Source organism: Medicago truncatula, chromosome 2 (genome assembly GCF_003473485.1).
Source record: "Medicago truncatula cultivar Jemalong A17 chromosome 2, MtrunA17r5.0-ANR, whole genome shotgun sequence".
In the NCBI taxonomy this organism is placed as follows: Eukaryota; Viridiplantae; Streptophyta; class Magnoliopsida; order Fabales; family Fabaceae; genus Medicago; species Medicago truncatula.
Genome location: NC_053043.1, coordinates 36168144 through 36185413, shown reverse-complemented (window position 1 = coordinate 36185413; position 17270 = coordinate 36168144). Strand labels below are relative to the sequence as shown.

Sequence of the window (17270 nt, the reverse complement as noted above, 5' to 3'; positions counted from 1 at the left end):
ATTTTTTCTAAATTGGTATCCAAATTTTTAAAATTTAAAATATTTTCCAATTTTTTTTTTTTTTGTAGAAAAAAATTTAAAAACTTTTTTTTCGAAAAAGAATCTGACATTTTTTTAAAATTTTTGTGTATTTTGAAAATTAAATTTCAGAATTTTTTCAAATCTTTTTAGTTTCGAAAAAAATATAATTATCAAAAATCGATTTTGCCTAATTATTAGAAAATATATTCCGAAAAAGATCAGATTTTTCTTTCGAAATTAAAAGTAATTTTCCAATTTATTTTTTTTTTAAAAAATCCTGAATTTTTTTTGAATTTTTTTATTTTCGAAAATTAATTTTCAATTTTTTTAAATTTATTTATTTCTAAATTAATATAAATGAATTTATATTTTACTTTGAATTTTTAAAAATTAAATTTCAGATACTTAAGTGTTGGTGATGCACTGTAAGATATGATGAACTTCCTTTATCCAATGGTCTACTTTTTTAGGTATTTAAAATTAATAAAATAGGATCAAATTGATGACGAAAACAAAGATAACGACCAAACTGAAACATTTGATAGTTAAGGGACCAATCTGAGAAATTAAAATAAGTTAAGGGACCGGGTATTTATTAAGCCTACATTCAAAGAGCCAATTGGAAATAGCAATAAACAAAAGAGCCTATGGATAGATAGCATGTGCATGACGCAAAATTAGTTTTACTCTTCTACAATCCCAACTTGCTCATATTAATAACCAGTACTATTGCAAACCAATCACACTATTTTCTGCATTTTGTTGTAGAGAGACAAATAGAAAGAGAGGAAACTGAGACATTGCAATTTCTCTCTAATAATGATTTTAGTGCTTTATGAAAACTAGAGGGAGTGTCACTAAGGAAACCAGAAGTTACAATGAATAATAATTGCATATCTTCAACACAAAAGTTTCTAATGAGAGAAACAATGATCTTCATGCATTGGTCATGCGTTACTGTCACTCGTGCAATTAAACAGGTTTCTTCCTCCTAGATACTCTCAGTCCTTGAAGCATGGGTACTCCTAAAAGGGTGAAGTACCCGTACCATACCGCATACGCGTATGGTACTTGCACATACATACCGATCAAAACTCATTTTTACTTGATCGATTCATAGTAGTTGATACTGCAAAAATGTGCAGGCAGTGAAAAATTGTAGAAAATATTTTGATTTTTTATTGTATTTCAAATATATCTCTTGCTTTTGATTAAAATTGTGAATGCAGTAGACAAAGAAAGTAAATCTATGAAGGATGATGATATAAAGTGTGGTTAAACAAATGGTTAAAATACAAATAGTATTATACCGTTCTTTATTATAATTGAGTTTTTTCCATAACACATGTTTTTACAACAACACGGTAGTAATTCACTAAAAAACTAATTTTTTTGATATTTTACATTAATGTACCCGTACCTTCGATTTTTAATATTTATCGTATTTCGTATCTGTACTAAGACCAGGTACCGTACCCGTACCTATGCATCATAGAATTTCTGAATTACCAAGCAGTTGTGAAGAATTACAGCTACTTGAGCCTTCTTCGAATTTTGAGGACAAACTCAATCACCCTTAGAGTTCTGGATACTCGCAAACAAGAAAAGGCACAACAATGTGAGAATGCAAGCTATAACATTTGAATCATGATTGGAGACATAGATTTTGTATAGACATTACCGGTTTAGCTACAAATTTTCTTATAGTAGTATTAAGGTCACCATTCCAATGCCATTCATCTCCTTCCTTTACATGTACTGCTCTGAGCTTTGGTGCATTCAACACTCCATGTGAGAAAGTTTCCATCATGGGACAATCTACTACAAATAACTTCTTTAGTAGCGGAAATTTGAGGCTATGTTTTCCCTTGCAAAAACTTCTAAGCCTTGGTAAGTTAATCAGTTTCAAATACTTCAATTTCATAAAAGCTAGCTCAGAAGCATCACTTTCATCATCACTTGCAATTATTTCTTCTATCTTTTCACAGTCATGAATACATAATTTTCGAAGTTTTTGTATACTAATAACCACTGAAGATTTCATAATATTTTCCAATCCAGCGCAATAGCGTACCTCCAAATGCTCTAAATTCCCAAACAGGACTGACGATGGAACTATACTTTTCAGTCTAGAGCATTTAGATACTGCCAATATTTCAATATCTTGAAGAACATGCATCTCAGATTTCTCTTCACATATAAACTCGAGGTTATTTAGTTCAACAATTACTAGTTTTCTCAACTTCATCTTTCTTTCAGAATGTTCAGTGCCAAAGCTTCCACTTGAGAAAATCTCAGTGAAAGAACTACAAGACACTTTAAGATTTTCAAGATTGATAAATCTTTGGAGGAAACCAGTTGGAAACTTCTCAGACTCGTCATGAAAACATCGCAGACGAAGAGCTTTCACTGTGTAGATAGACTCGTTATTAAGTTGACCGCTACATAACATGGTGACATCCTTGCAATTCAGAATAAGCTCCCTTGTGTTGGTGACAACCTAGGTAACACAAGTAATCAGATTCAAGCTAATAGCTATGTAAAGAAAAGAATAATGCTAACAGTTTTCTCACTATTGCAAATAGCATATATTATCTAATTATGAGTAATAATTGTAGTCGACCCATTCATCATACCTGTTAGTTGAAGAGTGGTCTATTTAAGCATATTAGTTTTGTACTCTTTTCATGTTTTGGAATTATATTAAGAACTTATTTCCCAATTCCACATGGTATCGCAAGCTCTTGGTTTTGAGGCTCGCTTCCGCATAAACCCTAGCCATCTTCAGTGGAGCACTTGAAGGTAAATCGACGTAATCAGAATGAGCAGCGGCAGGGCCGTCCCTGAGTAATTGGAGGCTCGGCTCTCATGTGAAAATAGGCCCCTAATAAAATAAAAAATATAACTTTTTTAAAAGAGCAATTATCTATTGAAATTGAAAATAAGATCCGTAAAGATTAAAAAAAGTGTTTATTGTAACTAATACATAAAAGATCAATATTCTAATCAATAATATAAATACAATTTAAGCGAATATCTTTATCAATCTTCTGGGTTATATTTTTCCTTAGTTTGTACAAAGCCAAAAATAAATGGTTTATAATGTTTGTTCTTTCAAGTAAAACAATTATAATATTTGTTGTTAGAGTGTAACTATCTTATACAACAAGAATAGGCCAAAAATTACAAGTCTTCTAACAAAATAAGAAGAAGAAAAAAATTATATTATGTTTTCATTTGTAAATATATAATCTAATATATTAAGAAGATTTTGGCTAAATTGAAGAGAAGATAGATGAACCTCAAATCCAGATAAAATAATGTATAAATCAAAGCCCTCATATTAATTAAAGAAGCAAAAAGGAAAAGAAAAGAAGAAAAAATGAAAGAAAAAAAAAAAGGAAAAGAATATCATAAAACAATGAAATGGGGGTTTTGAACCCATAACCTTGGCATTACCAGCTTGCAACAATGCCACTGAGCCGCTTCAGCAAATACAAAAAACAACTCGCGTTATATTTATTTATTACTTATTTACTAGGCTATAAATTTTTTTATGAGGCCCATACCTTGGGGAGGCCCAGCTCCATTGAGCTGTTTGCACCCCCCAAGGGCCGGGCCTGAGCAGCGGAATAAAATTTCGATTTACTTTCCTTGGATCATTACGAATTGGAACTTGAACCAGTGATATGATTGTTACCTTAGAACGGTTGGTCTGAGAACGAACGGTGAAATTTGCGAACCGGAATCACGATCACAGCCAAGCAAATAGCAGAGCCTCTATCAAGTCCACACGAACAGTCCTCCTCCAAAACCTCGGTGCTAGCCAAGAAGACGGAAGTTAGAGAGCTTGGGTTTCTGCAAAAGAACGTAACCGCAACCTGTTGCACCAGGGTTCTATTTATAGAACTCCTTATGTGCTTTGCAAGTCAAACTCGTTTTTGACTTCATTAAGCCCAATACGAGTTTAGTAAACTTTGCTAAATCATTAGCATTATTTACTAAGCGCACCCTTTATATAAGTCGTACTTATACATATCTCTTTTGACTGTTCTTTGTGTGTGACCCTTTAGGTTCTAGTCACGTTGGCAATAATATTAAATCTAATATTTAATATTATAAACAATGAGCGGTATCTAGCAACACATCATGGCTACCCAAGTGACAAGAATGTCAAGTGATCTGACGAAACCTTTCATGATAATACATATGTGTATAATTACCCCTTTGTCTCAATATCTTCATTGATCCCAAGGCATAGATAGTGTCACCCTTGTATAGATCAATGTTCATTTATCTTGATTCCGAAATATACTATTTAACGAATAAGTCCAATATCTTATATTGACTTAGTTCGGCATGGCCATGCATATTTATAGTCATATTTCATCAAGAGGCCTAAAGATATATCTCCTGTTTATGAGGAGGGACAAATCCCATCTAGGACACTCATGACCCTCAGCATGATTCATCAAGTGCCCATCAACCAACGTTATTGTTATCCTTTTACAGACAACGTTAGAATGGCAACAAAGCACTTGAGTCCACATCTAGAGATCATAGTGGTTTCAGGTCCAAGAGCGATATACATTATTATCATTGTGAGAATATCTTATGACAATTTCATAACTTACTATGTAGTATTCTCACAGTGGGTCAATCCAATATAAATATTACTCCTAATATTTATATCTATGTATAGACTTGATATCTCATATCTATGACCCATGAGATGCGGTCATCAGTCTACATACATAATAGTCTCGACGCTTTATTATTATCCTTTATTCATATTAAAGCTTTGACTACGGATACATTTAAGAATAGCGTTCTATAAGATAATGTAATCTCATGATTAAGTCACACTTAATATATTATTACACGAACTATCTATTCTAAGGACTTTATTAACATTATCTAAATATAATAAAGAGTGCCATATATTATTCAATAATAAAAGTCATGATACATAAGATAGGTTTAACATAAACTATTGGCCTCTAGGGCTTACACCAACAGCACTGTCAATGGAGCACTCTCACCTCGGTTCACAATCAAACAGTGCTTTTGACCCGTTTCATACTTGTTAACAACTGAACAGGAATCAAAAAGCACCTTCACGCATTTGTTTCTCCACTATCCGTCGCTAATCCAGCATTCATGCCAGTAGCATTAGGATTGGCTAATAGCAGGCCTAAAACTGGCTAGAAACCAGAAGATCGCAGCCAAAACGACTGACCGCCTACACACGCCGAGGCATTTCTGACATGTGTAACCCACACTCTACCATGCTGTTGTTATTTCTAGCAAAGGACTACATCGGTGGCTTTACCAACTAATCCTTGGTCTATTTGGGAATCAAAATCACAACCCAGGATATTATTTTTGTGATTATTCTTGATGCCAATTGTTCATTCTTTGTTGCAGGTCTTTCATTAGTTTATCATTGTTAAATATATTAGTGTGCCGTCGGTAGTCTGTTTAAGCATATTAGGCGGTACTCTATTCGTGTTTTGAAATTATATTTAGAAAAATAAATTTATTTCCTAATTCCACAGACATAATCATATAAACTTTTATGCACATAGAAGAAATTATTTCCCAATTCCACAGAAAATTGTTTACTTTTTCAACGGTAAAAGAACATGCTCCAAGACACCTATAAAAATGATGTTTTTTGTGTGTAGCAACAAGAAACAACTAAATGACATTTGTGGGAAGAGTATTGAAATGTAAACTGTACCTTTTCAATTGAGAGAAGGGGTAGTGTATCAATTGGGACACTGCTTTTGAATAGTAGGAGCTTGTCACAATGAAACACATCCATATCTCTTAAAACAGGAGAATCCAAGGTATGTGATGCATGATAGAAGCTTCGAAGTTGTGTCAATTCTCTTAAAGACAGAGATGTTAATTTTGGAAAAATAAGCTTTGGATTTGTGTCAGCCATTTCATCCTGTGCTACAATAATCTCTATGCCACATTCTTCTATATGAAGCACTTGGAGATGCTGAAGCTCTGTAGCCACAGAGAGAGGAAAAACATGATTAAGGTTTTTGCATTCAGTAACTTTCAATTGGCAGATGTTTTGAAACTTGAAGATTTTATTAGGATTCCCGCTCCATATGTGTTTCAGCATCGGTAAATGTTTCAGAGTGAGAGTTCGCAATTGCATTTCCAGACTTGTTTGTCTACCACCGTCTGGTTTTAGACTCTGTGTTTCAAATACAAGTTCGAGTACAGGACAATCAGATACAGTCACTGTCTCCAGATTCTGTAATTTAGCAAGCACGAAAGATGGAAATACATTTGATAATTCATTGCAGAATTGAATTTTCAGCTGCTTCAATTTGCAGAAGGAATTTGGAGCTAGTTTATTGTGCCATATGGACTTTAAGTGTTTCATGTGGGAGATTTCCAGTGCCTCTAGGTTTGGAAATATAACCTACAATCGATAATATGTTTAGATCTTTAACAGTAAATTGCACAAACAACAAAACTAAAATTGAAATCGAAGATCGCTACAGAGTTGGAGACAGTGCTCACCTCATCATCAGAGAATTGTTTCTGAGATGAAGGAAGATTACCCAACTTTCCATCTGAGACAAAGATGTCCTCCAACATTTGGCAATTACTAAACTCAAGATACTTCAGGTTTACAAGTTCTCTAGCCACTGAGGATGAGAATGCGTACGCTATGCCATCACATTTGTCAATTGTCAAACTTCTCATGTTTTGAATGCAAAAATGACCTGGAAGGTTGTCATCCCAAAGTTTTCTAGAGTTGATATTTGACAGCTTCAAGAGTTCAAGGTGGGGCATTCCAACCTGTTAACAAAAAGATTCTTGTGAAGAACTTATTTTCAATATTAATTTATGTTGAGAGAAAAACCAAAAATAATTGAGATGGTGAGATAACACATTATGAAAATCTAATGAGGTACATAATAGAATGGAAATATATGGGATTTGATGAAACAAAAATATTGCACTGTTGTTTGAAAGGAAGCAAAGTTTCCAATTCATTGTTTGAAGAATAGTTAGAATGGAAATAATATTGCAGTATGTATTGGAGGGACAACACTTCTCCCCTACCCCCAAAGATGTGATATAGATGAGCCATGCTCAGACAACCATCAACAGTCACTTTTTACATTTTTGTGGATGTGGGTTTGAGCTTTTTCTTGGGCCTACTATCTATCAGCTTCGACAGACAATGCTTAATTTTTGGGGTTTTCTATTTACAAGGCTTTAAAACAAGAAAAACGTTGTGTGATTACCGCAGTTCAAATAAGTGTTTAATTATATTTAGTTGATGGTTGATGGATATTGTCAAGAAAAAAAAAAAGAGTAGATGTTTAATGTGCGTGTGTGTGTGTATTTGCACGCAATAATTTCGTACCAACTTCTGTCAAAAAAAAAAAATAATAATAATTTCATACCAACTTTCCATCTGTTACCCCCTGTTAGGCTTTCCACTCTATTTTACACAATATAAACAATTGCAATTTATTAATGCTAGTACAGTTCATTCCCTTTTGGAAATCCAAACATAGCACATAGGAGTTTTTGGAAATTTAATCAGAAAATAAAATTGGAAATGAAATATGTAAACACATTCAAATTTATAAAACAAAATTATAAAAAAAGTATGTAACATCTGAGAATTTTAAATTTAACATGTTGAAATTTAAAAATCCCGGTAAAGCACTCAATATGGCTTAAAAAGACAAAATAGCGAAGAAGAAACGTTAAATCATGTTTTTACCTTGTTATCAATTAGTGCCAAAGGTGTGAATTGTGCAGCTGTACATGGCACAGAACAGAAACTAATGAGACATGGCAAACGTTCAAGTTCAAGAGAACGCAATTTAGGGAACATAATCTGGTTGAATTCTTTATCGGCTTCAGATTTTTGCACAGCTACGATTTCTGTAATCATTTTGCAATCAGAAATTTTTATTTCAAGAAGTTGAGGAAGGTCTCTAACGAGGGAATACCACAAATTTTTCAACTTCTCACAACCTTTGACTTCAATAGATTTTAATTTGGTAAGAGATTGAATTGGAATTGGGCCATGGCATATTTTTTCCAGATTAAACAGATTTTCAAGAGTCAAAGTCTCTAAGTTGGGGAAGGCTGGATTGGGATGAATGCACCCTGTTGAGTTGACGATGTACTTTAGTTCAGCACTGTCTTGAATGCACAAATGTTTTAATTGTGGAAAACCTTGACTGTTCAACTCGTAAAGGACATCTCTAACACACTGTAATTTGGCTAGGCACAAATTCTCGGTTGAATTCAACAAGAAGTTAAACCCGTGATCCAAAAGAATGCAGGTACTCTTACTCTCCACCAGCTTAAGTATTCTTGAAGATTCAGAAGCACCTCCAGACCATTCCAAAGTCCATTTCCACATATCACCAATAAATATATTGTATCTCTCAAGCTTTGCAAAGACCTGCAAGTTCCGTGGCCATGCCGAAACATCTTGAATCATTATGTCCAAAGTAGTTAGTTGAGAAAGATTACATAGCTCTTCTAGACTTGCACTTTTCCTTTGATCTTTGCTTCTCACGTCATTCCATTGGATAAAACAATTGCCCATGTACAATTCTTCCAAGCATGTCAAGCTTGAAATAAGATTTGCAGGAATGAATCTCAGTCCAGAGCAGCTTGTTAAATTTAACATTCGAAGATTAGCTAGTTGTCCTATTTCTTTTGGGAGGTCGGTAATATCAGATTTTTCAAGGCTTAAAATCTCTAAACTTTTCAACTCTGCAACTATTGATATGTCTTCTAACACACATCCTGAAAGAACCAATGATTGAATGCTTGTTAAGAGACGAAGGGAAGGAGGTGGAGTAGGAGTCAACATCATTCCATACAAATCAAGAACCTTTAGTTCTCTTGTCTCAGAAAAAAACTCATCAGGGATTTTCAAATGATCACCTATAGTTTGAAGAACGAGTAGTTTCAACTCTGGACACTCCAACTTCTCAGGAAGCTCTTCAATATAAGACCAAGGGAAAATGATTTGATGGCATTTTTGAAGCTGGTCTATCTCTGGCCATTGTTTTACTTGAGTGTATCTTTTCACAGAATAAGTAAGATGAAACCTAGATGCAATTGATTTAGCTACATCACGTACAACATCATGCATTTCTGCTCGATCCTTATCAAGTTCAAGTAACAATGAAGAGTGCCTGAGGTCATTTATTAAGTTGAAATATCTGTTGCGCGCCTCCGTCAATGTCTGAACATGTTTACAAAACCCAGACCTCCAATAACATCGAAATAGTATTCCAGTGTGGATATTGCCCTGTCCTAATGAACCAATGAATAAAAAGAGTGACTTCAGGTCATCACTTTCTAAACAATTATAACTCAATTCCAAGGTAGAGTAAACTTTCTTATGCAAGCCTTCTTGATCAAATCTCTCTAATTGATTTAAGGCATCCTTCCAAGAAGAGGAATCTTTTTTTCTCAAAGCCTTCGCCACTGTAACTATCAAAAGGGGCAACCCAGCACAACACCTTGCCACTTCTACTGCAATTGGCTTTATATTTAATTCATGAACAATATCACCTGCCATTTTCTCAAACAATTTCCAACTATCCTCTTGTTGTAAAACTTCAAGTCTAAATTCTTTTTGAATGCCCATCTCACAGTTTAACACATTAAGATCTCTGGATGTCACCACCAACTTGCATCCTTTGTAATCATCACCAAAAGGAATCCCCACTTCTGTCAAATCAATTCTCCCCCAGATGTCATCAAGAATAACAAGAATATTCTTCTCCTTCCTTATCCTTTCACGTAATTGTCTTGCTCTTCCCTCTTTTGTCTCTTTATTAAACTGTAGATCCAAGGCATCAGCAATTTGGCCTTGAATATTTTCAACATTTGGAGAACTAGTTATGGTTGCCATAACTACAGCACCAAATGACCCATCTTTCTCTGCTTGCCAAGCTAACTCTTTCACTAGTGTTGTCTTCCCCACACCACCCATCCCGTACACCCCACTTATGAAGATGTTGGGGTTCTTTAATTCCATCAGAATCTCATTCAACATTGATGTTCTTGAATCCAGAGCCTCATAACCTCTACAAAATGGCGAGACTGTCACTTGAGAAGCAAGACGGTAAGAAATTCTGTCAAATTTTCCTTCTGCTAGGACTTCAGAAATCTCTTGTATTAAGTTTTTGGTCTTCCTGCTCAGCTGGTGCCTTGTGCACAGATTGGGAAAGTGTCCTATAGAACATTGAACTTTTGCATGGCCTTCAGATTCAGTGAGTTTATTTGCCTCAGCAACCATGATGTCCACTTTGTTCATCCAGTTCTGAACAATATTCTCAATCTCTTCTCCGTTGCTTCTAGCCTCATCAACAGTGTGTTGCACACTAGCTTTTGTTCCCTCCAGCTTTTGGACATTAGTTTTCATCCTTTCAAGGTTTCGCTTGTAGTAGAGTATGTAACCAAATTGACGACCAATAGGTACAACCATATACTCAGCAATTTTAGCAGCAACAGAAATAGTAGCATCCATGGCCACCCCTTTGCTAGCTGGTAGTTGAAATGAAACAAAGAATTCAATCAATAAATAACTAACTTGAAAGATAGCCGTGAGTTGGACTCAACCATCTCTTGGGTTTATTCAATAATCCAGCATTTCGTATATGCATTGATGTTATTTATAATTATAAACTTCAGGAACAGGCTAACGAGAGTCATCATGCCACTGAAATAAAAAAGTTAAAAAGGATTGCATTTAGCTGCATTTCTCCTGTACATTTGTGCTTGCATAGTTGTTGTTGCGTGTAACAGGTTGGCATTTAGTTGTGGTTTTATCTCTCTTGGTTTCAGGTTAACTATTGCTCACAGTTTGATTGCAGGCATTCTTGTTTGTACGTTACCAGTGAATGGTTATTCGATTAAGCAGCAAGAGAAAAAAGAAGCCTGAAGAAGATTCTGTCATGATTGGTCTGCCGTGGATAAATGAAGGGAGTAAACAGAGGTTTTCTCATAAGAATTGTATTGGATACATGTTACAAATTGAGATAGGAAGTTGATTAAACTATGTTACAAATTGAGATCTAAGCACAAAGAAGCAAGAAACTAAAAAAACAAATTCAAAAGTGACAAACCAGTGCAGATTTCTAACCGAATTACTACTTATAATTGACCTAAAATTCTGACACCGAGAAACCCTAAAGAGGCAATGAAGGTTGCCTCAGTTGGTAAAGAGTTGACATATTGTCGTGGGTTCAACTCTTGCTGCCAGTGTAAGTAACTCTTTGTTGGGTAACCTCTAAGTACCTCTGTTAACGCTCGCTGAACGTTGAGGTCAGCCCTGACCCTGGTGAGTCCTCGAAGCCCAACTCGCCTAAACTTTTTTTTTTTTTATCAAAAAAGAAGTGATAGATTTGCTAAACAATAAACAAAAAAATTTAACAGGTTAATAAATAATTATTTTTTAGTCAAAAAAGTTATTATTTTTTTAAGAGCTTATATGATAAGCACTTATGCTATAAGGAGTAAAATAAGTTGTTCATCCAAACAGATTGGGTTCAACATTTTTCTCAAGACTATAATTGGTATGTACTCTTATTTAACCCTACACTCTATAAAATAGTACTATAAAAAACAGAAATCTAAACTTTTTTGGTTGATGGAAAAGAAATACCTTAATGCTTCAGGTGATATGTCAAGTGCTAGAAACTAGCTGTAATTGACAATAATTTCTCTTGTTCTCTCCTGGAATGCAATTGACAGGTCTATACAATCAAGAGAGCATATAAGGATTGCTTGCTCTGCACAGACATAAATAATGAAATGATAAATCAATGCTAATTTTGTTTAAAATATAAGGATGAAAAAAAAAATGAAAAAAAAGGACAAGAAAACAAGGAAGAAAATCACTTCTAAATATATTAAGTATACTTCAGGCTTTTTTGTACCCTCAAAAAAAGATATACCTCGTATTCATGTCTTTTAGTAAACTCTCTTTAAGTATAAGGCACTTCTCTTCCTTCCACCTCTTTGTTTTATTAGGGGAGACCCACATGTGATGTATGCAAGTTCTTTAATTAATCCTCTGGTCAATGGTCTAACTTCTTGGATGTTCCCATTGTTCATAATCTTGTTTTCTTCTTGCTGTCTTAGCTTTCTTAATTTTTTCGCGTCACATGCCAAGGATTTTCTTTACAAGTTTCTTGTGCGACCAGTATTCCATTAAATTAAACTAGCACTAGTACTAAGACCCCCATTATAATATAGTGCTAATATAATCAACCTTGCATAAAAGTTACATCAGTCGGCATCAGAGAACTGGTCATGCAAGATTACAAGTTGCTATTACACTTTGCAAAATTAATTTGAATTGGGAATTTTTAATCGATTATTTGATAAATGTTTATGACACTACACCAAATTTGTGATAACATATTGCCTAAAAACTAACGTTCTTAACCGTAATAATAATTTGTTTTTGGGGAATGCTAAAGGGCACAAGTTAATGCATCAAATATAGAAATGATTTGTTGGAATTCGTGCATTGAATTTAATTTTTATATTTTTTATGAATTAAATGAACAAAATTTAATAAAATCTTGTAATGAGACAACGTGTAATGAAGCCGCTATGAGTTAGCAGCAGTAGATTTCCGATAGGAAAACCTCAATACATTAATATATGATCAACGTGTAATGAAGCCAATGTATGTACGTTTTAGCCAAGGGATCACGCACTAAGCAGTGCAAAGGGTAGATTGTTTGGTGCACTGTAGCAGGTAAGCATGACTAAAAAAGATGATAAAGACGGGAGCAGGAGGAGGTCCCCAATGGTTGTTGTTGGAAATTCCGCCTTAATTGTGGTCCGCCCCTAGTCGCCTTAATTGCGACCTTTGGTTAGCTTTAATTGCAGTCTCCAACACCTTCACTATGTTGGCTTTGAGGGGGTGGATTTAGTCCCACATCGGATAGATAGCACTCTTGAGAAGAGTTTATAAAGAAGAGGCACTCCTCACCAATAGACCCCAAATTTCAACAGTTGTCATCATCCAGCACAGTCTTCACCAATACCCTCAAGGACAACCTTCACTCTTTTCTATTTCAAACTTCAAATCAGTACATCAGATCAAAACTGTTGAACTTTAGCACGAAAAGTCTTTCTTTTATTTCATAAACAAATGTTTCTTTTGTACTTGCAAGATATTTCTAGGTAATCGCTCTTGTAAGCCGCAACTTTTTTCTTAAGTGAAACGATACTAAATGAGACACATACATAATTTCTTCTATGTTTTTAGCTCTGTGATTCCTATTTTAATGACACGTGACTTTAACAACATCATTTATAGAGTGTTGAGGTTTTTATAGGTTTTCTCTTCGATTATCCATATTAATAAAAAAAGTCTAAGGTTATCTAATCTGATTTTTGATAAGAGAGTAGTAAAGAGAAGTAAAGAACTTACCTTGAGTGCAATTGGATCTTATACATCAACTTCTATTATCTTTTACTCAACTTCTATTAAATGAAGCCCATTTCGGTATGTTGGCAGTAACTTCGTGGACCATCTTTACTAAGGGAACCTACATATAACCATCACAGTATACAGCATATTATATATTAGCTTCCAAAACTAGCAACCACAAACGAAGCTTGAGTAAAACAGTAGCAGTTTCTGTAGGTCTGAAAAAAGGTTAAATGTGTCAAATTTGGATGCAATTTCCGATATATGCATACTTTGGCAAACAAAATTAATATTATAAAAGTTAATTCTGGTTTCTTATTTTCTGGGGAATGGCAAATTAGTGTCATCTTATTATGAGTTTAGGGTGACACGTATTTGAAAAACAGCAAAAACGTTATCATAAGAGACAAACCTTTGCTACCACAAAGTAGGGCATAACTCACTAATAGAAAACATAGAAAACATTACTAATAATAACAACAGCAATAATGTTAATATTTACAAAATAAACAATAATTATGCAGTAAACTGACAACATCAGAGGAACTGCATCAGGTTGTAATTGAGGCTCTCTCTCTCTCTCACGCACACAAACACACACTATTAAATTATTAATATTATAACAGATAACTAGAAAGTTCAAGTAAGTTATATTAGAATTGAAGAGCTTCTGATACATCTCATATTAGTCTGTTTCTCTAGCATGTCCCATATCAGTATGTTAACATATCAGGTAGAAGATACGTACATATTTTTAATGCCTGAAATCTGCTAGACGCCTAGACACTAATATAACTTCCATGGTTAGTACTAATAATTACAGTAGTTAATGTTGAAGTCAGAGCTCACAATAATACAACCACTGCATCCCTTTATCTATAGTCAGTATTATGGCTTTTATCTCTTCAATATTCATGTGTGATTGATCCCCTGCAAGAAACAGGTGAAGTTTATCTTTAATAGTAATCCAACTACAACCTGGACTTTTTTTTATTCCTTTTAAATTCTTGGTGTTTCTTACTAAGTCGCCTTCAATCTTTTGTCCAGCAGCAGAATACAAGTTGGATAATACCACATAAGGAGTCGCATTTGCAGGCTCCAGCTTGGTAATATGTTGAGCTGCAAGCTTGGCAAGGTCAAGTCGTAGGTGAGCACTGCTTGCAGCAAGAAGAGCCCCCCAAACCCCAGAATGAGGCTTTACCGTAATTGAACGAATCAAATCATTAGCTTCATCAAGCAAGCCGGCACGGCCAAGTAGATCAACCATGCAAGCATAATGGTCAGCGTCTGGCTCATTTCGGTAACGAGATTTCATGGTGTCAAATAAATTCCGTCCCTCTTCAATCAGTCCTGCATGAGTACAGGCTGAAAGAACAGCAAGGAAAGTAACACGGTTGGGTTCAAGGCTTTCATTCTGCATTCTTTTATACATATTGAGAGCTTCTTCGCCAAAGCCATTTTGTGTGAAACCATTGATGACTGAGTTATTAGAGACAACATTCAGTTCAACGACGTCTACAAAGATCTTGTAAGCATCGGTTACGTTTCCACATTTGGCATAGAATGATATAAGGGAATTTTGTATTGAAAGATCATATTCCAGGTTCATCTTCAGAACATGGGAATGGATCTGAAGCCCTTCATTCAGTGCCACCAAAGAAGCCGAAGCGGCAAGAACACTGCTAATAGTTAAAGGATTAGGCTTACATCCTTCCCGGTTCATCCGAACATACCAACACAAAGCTTCCTCGTACTCCTCATTACTCACAAAACCAGATATAAGAACTGTCCAAACAAAATCATCTTTTTCTTTCAACGTATCAAACAATTCAACGGGCTTTCCCATTCTTCCATCCGTTACAAACCTCCTGATCATGGCCGTCCAAGAAATCAAATCCTTCTCCGGCATCCTCTCAAAAACTTCATAAGCCGCATCCACTTCATTGTTATAAATATATCCAGAAATCAAAGAATTCCAAGTAACTAAATCTTTATTACCCATAGCTCAAAACACTTTTTTTGCCATGTCAGTGCAACCAAACAAAGAATACATAGTAATAATAGTATTACTCAAAACACTACCAAACTCAAATCCCAACCTTGAAACCAACCCATGAATCTGCATTCCGTCTTTCACACCACCACAATTTCCACACCCTTTAATCATTATAGTCATGGTAGTTGAATTAACCTCAACAACACCTTCCCTCCTCATTTCCAAAAAAAAACCAAACCCATTTTCAAACAAGCCTTTCTCCATATACCCATCAATCATCGCACTCCAAGAAACCACATTTCTCTCAGGCATTCTGTCAAACAACTTCCTAGCATAACCAATCCTCCCATCTCTACACAAACCAACAACCACAGCACTCCACGAAACAACATCCCTCTTACTCTCACCCACATTCTCAAAAACCCTCAACGCTTCATTTGTTTCGCCTATTTTCAAATACCCATTCATCAAAGCATTGGAACAAACCGGGTCACGAAACTCACACGGAACTTCACGGTAAAGCTCTTCCGCCAAATGGAACTTCCTAGCCTTAACTTAACCCATGATCATAGCAGCATAAGACACCGCATTTCTCTCATTAAACGATGTAAAAAGCTCGTAAGCTTTAGTAACATTGCAACCATTACGAATATAACCGGAGATCATGGCATTATAAGTAGCCGTTGTTCGTTCAGGCATTTTATCGAACAGCTTACGGGCATTTATGATTTGACCATTTTTAGCATAGACAACGAGCATGGCTGTCCAAGTGACAATGTTCTTTTGGGACATTTTGTTGAATATTGTTTCTGCTGCATTAACGTTACCGTTTCGTCCATTTTCTGAAATCTTAACGTTGCATTCAGTGATAAATTTGCTACCGTTTGCAATGTTGGTTTGGTTTTGAGTAAGGTTGGTGATTTGTTGGTGGATGTTTCTGGCGTGGTGGAATTTCATATCTTTATGGGTTTCGGAAAGAAGAAAAAATATTAATACTCATTCTCATTATCTATTTTATTATAAAACCTTGAGTAGAATTTCTACGAAAAAAAATAACATTAATAGTCATTCTTATTATCTATGTTAATGTGTTTTGCATTATCTATGTTAATGTTAATGTGTTTTCCAACAATTTAAAATTCTGAAAATTAATTTTCAGAAATTAAAAAAATCAAAAAAATATAAAAAATTCAGATAATTTTTTTTTAAATTCTATAATTCATTTATTGAATGTTAGAATTTTATTTTTTTGAAAAAATGAAAAAAAATAATCAGAATTTTATTTCAAAATATTTTCAAAAACCTTATTTTCAAGAATTTTATTTTCTTAGAAAAATAAAAAACTTTAATTTCAAAATATATTTTTTAGGATTTTTATTTTATTTTTCAGAATATCTTATTTTATTATGAAATTAAAAAAAAATATAATCTTCACTTAGAAAAATAAAAACTATTCTTAGTTTCCAAAATTTTATTTTTATTGAAATAAAAAAAAATTCTAACATTCAATAAATGAATTACAGAATTTAAAAAAAAAATTATCTAAATTTTTTTATATTTTCTCGATTTTTTTAATTTCTGAAAATTAATTTTCAGAATTTTTAAATTGTTGGAAGATAATGTGAAGAAAAATCTAATGTTGAAAGAGTATGTTAAGAATATGTTCTTCACTTAATCTAATCATTGAATCCAACTTTTCCATGATGGGAAAGGATTAACTTTTCCCACGTGAAATGCCACCTAATTTGTAGCGGCTATATTATTATATTGCAACTCAAATGG

The 17270-nt window shown here is 34.3% G+C and overlaps 3 protein-coding genes across 5 annotated transcripts; all 3 read right to left on the bottom strand.

Moving 5' to 3' along the window:
- Positions 1 to 1296: 1296 nt before the first annotated feature.
- On the bottom strand, positions 1297 to 12310 carry LOC25487108 (probable disease resistance protein At4g27220). Of its 3 annotated transcripts, none has more exons than XM_024775930.2 (7): positions 12000 to 12310; positions 11708 to 11834; positions 7790 to 10587; positions 6568 to 6849; positions 5765 to 6466; positions 1703 to 2521; positions 1297 to 1605 (listed from the first exon to the last, which is right to left on the bottom strand). In XM_024775930.2, exons 3-7 carry the CDS (start codon positions 10568 to 10570, stop codon positions 1588 to 1590), a joined length of 4602 nt encoding a protein of 1533 aa, XP_024631698.1. In that variant the 5' UTR covers positions 10571 to 10587; positions 11708 to 11834; positions 12000 to 12310; the 3' UTR covers positions 1297 to 1587. The 3 variants fall into 3 exon arrangements, 2 of the variants coding, with proteins under 2 accessions (XP_024631698.1, XP_039686596.1); XR_003009114.2 differs by lacking the exon at positions 1297 to 1605 and adding an exon at positions 2658 to 2905 and having other exon boundaries at positions 2390 to 2521; XM_039830662.1 differs by having other exon boundaries at positions 1297 to 2521.
- A 2020-nt stretch (positions 12311 to 14330) lies between these two features.
- On the bottom strand, positions 14331 to 15494 carry LOC112419425 (pentatricopeptide repeat-containing protein At1g53600, mitochondrial-like). Its single transcript, XM_024777092.1, has one exon. The coding sequence runs from the start codon at positions 15492 to 15494 to the stop codon at positions 14331 to 14333; it is 1164 nt and encodes a 387-aa protein (XP_024632860.1).
- A 3-nt stretch (positions 15495 to 15497) lies between these two features.
- Positions 15498 to 16445, bottom strand: LOC25487107 (pentatricopeptide repeat-containing protein At1g53600, mitochondrial-like). Its single transcript, XM_024777091.1, has 2 exons — positions 16049 to 16445; positions 15498 to 15934 (listed from the first exon to the last, which is right to left on the bottom strand). Exons 1-2 carry the CDS (start codon positions 16443 to 16445, stop codon positions 15498 to 15500), a joined length of 834 nt encoding a protein of 277 aa, XP_024632859.1.
- Positions 16446 to 17270: the final 825 nt, after the last annotated feature.

Coding starts and splice junctions, on each gene's coding strand:
- LOC25487107 (XM_024777091.1), bottom strand. CDS start 16,445: ATGAAATTCCACCACGCCAGAAACATCCACCAACAAATCACCAACCTT. Junction 15,935..16,048: donor TTATGCTGCTATGATCATGG/GTTAAGTTAAGG, acceptor ATTTGAAAATAG/GCGAAACAAATGAAGCGTTG.
- LOC112419425 (XM_024777092.1), bottom strand. CDS start 15,494: ATGGGTAATAAAGATTTAGTTACTTGGAATTCTTTGATTTCTGGATAT.
- LOC25487108 (XM_039830662.1), bottom strand. CDS start 10,570: ATGGATGCTACTATTTCTGTTGCTGCTAAAATTGCTGAGTATATGGTT. Junction 6,850..7,789: donor TGGCACTAATTGATAACAAG/GTAAAAACATGA, acceptor TTTTGTTAACAG/GTTGGAATGCCCCACCTTGA. Junction 6,467..6,567: donor AACAATTCTCTGATGATGAG/GTGAGCACTGTC, acceptor TATCGATTGTAG/GTTATATTTCCAAACCTAGA.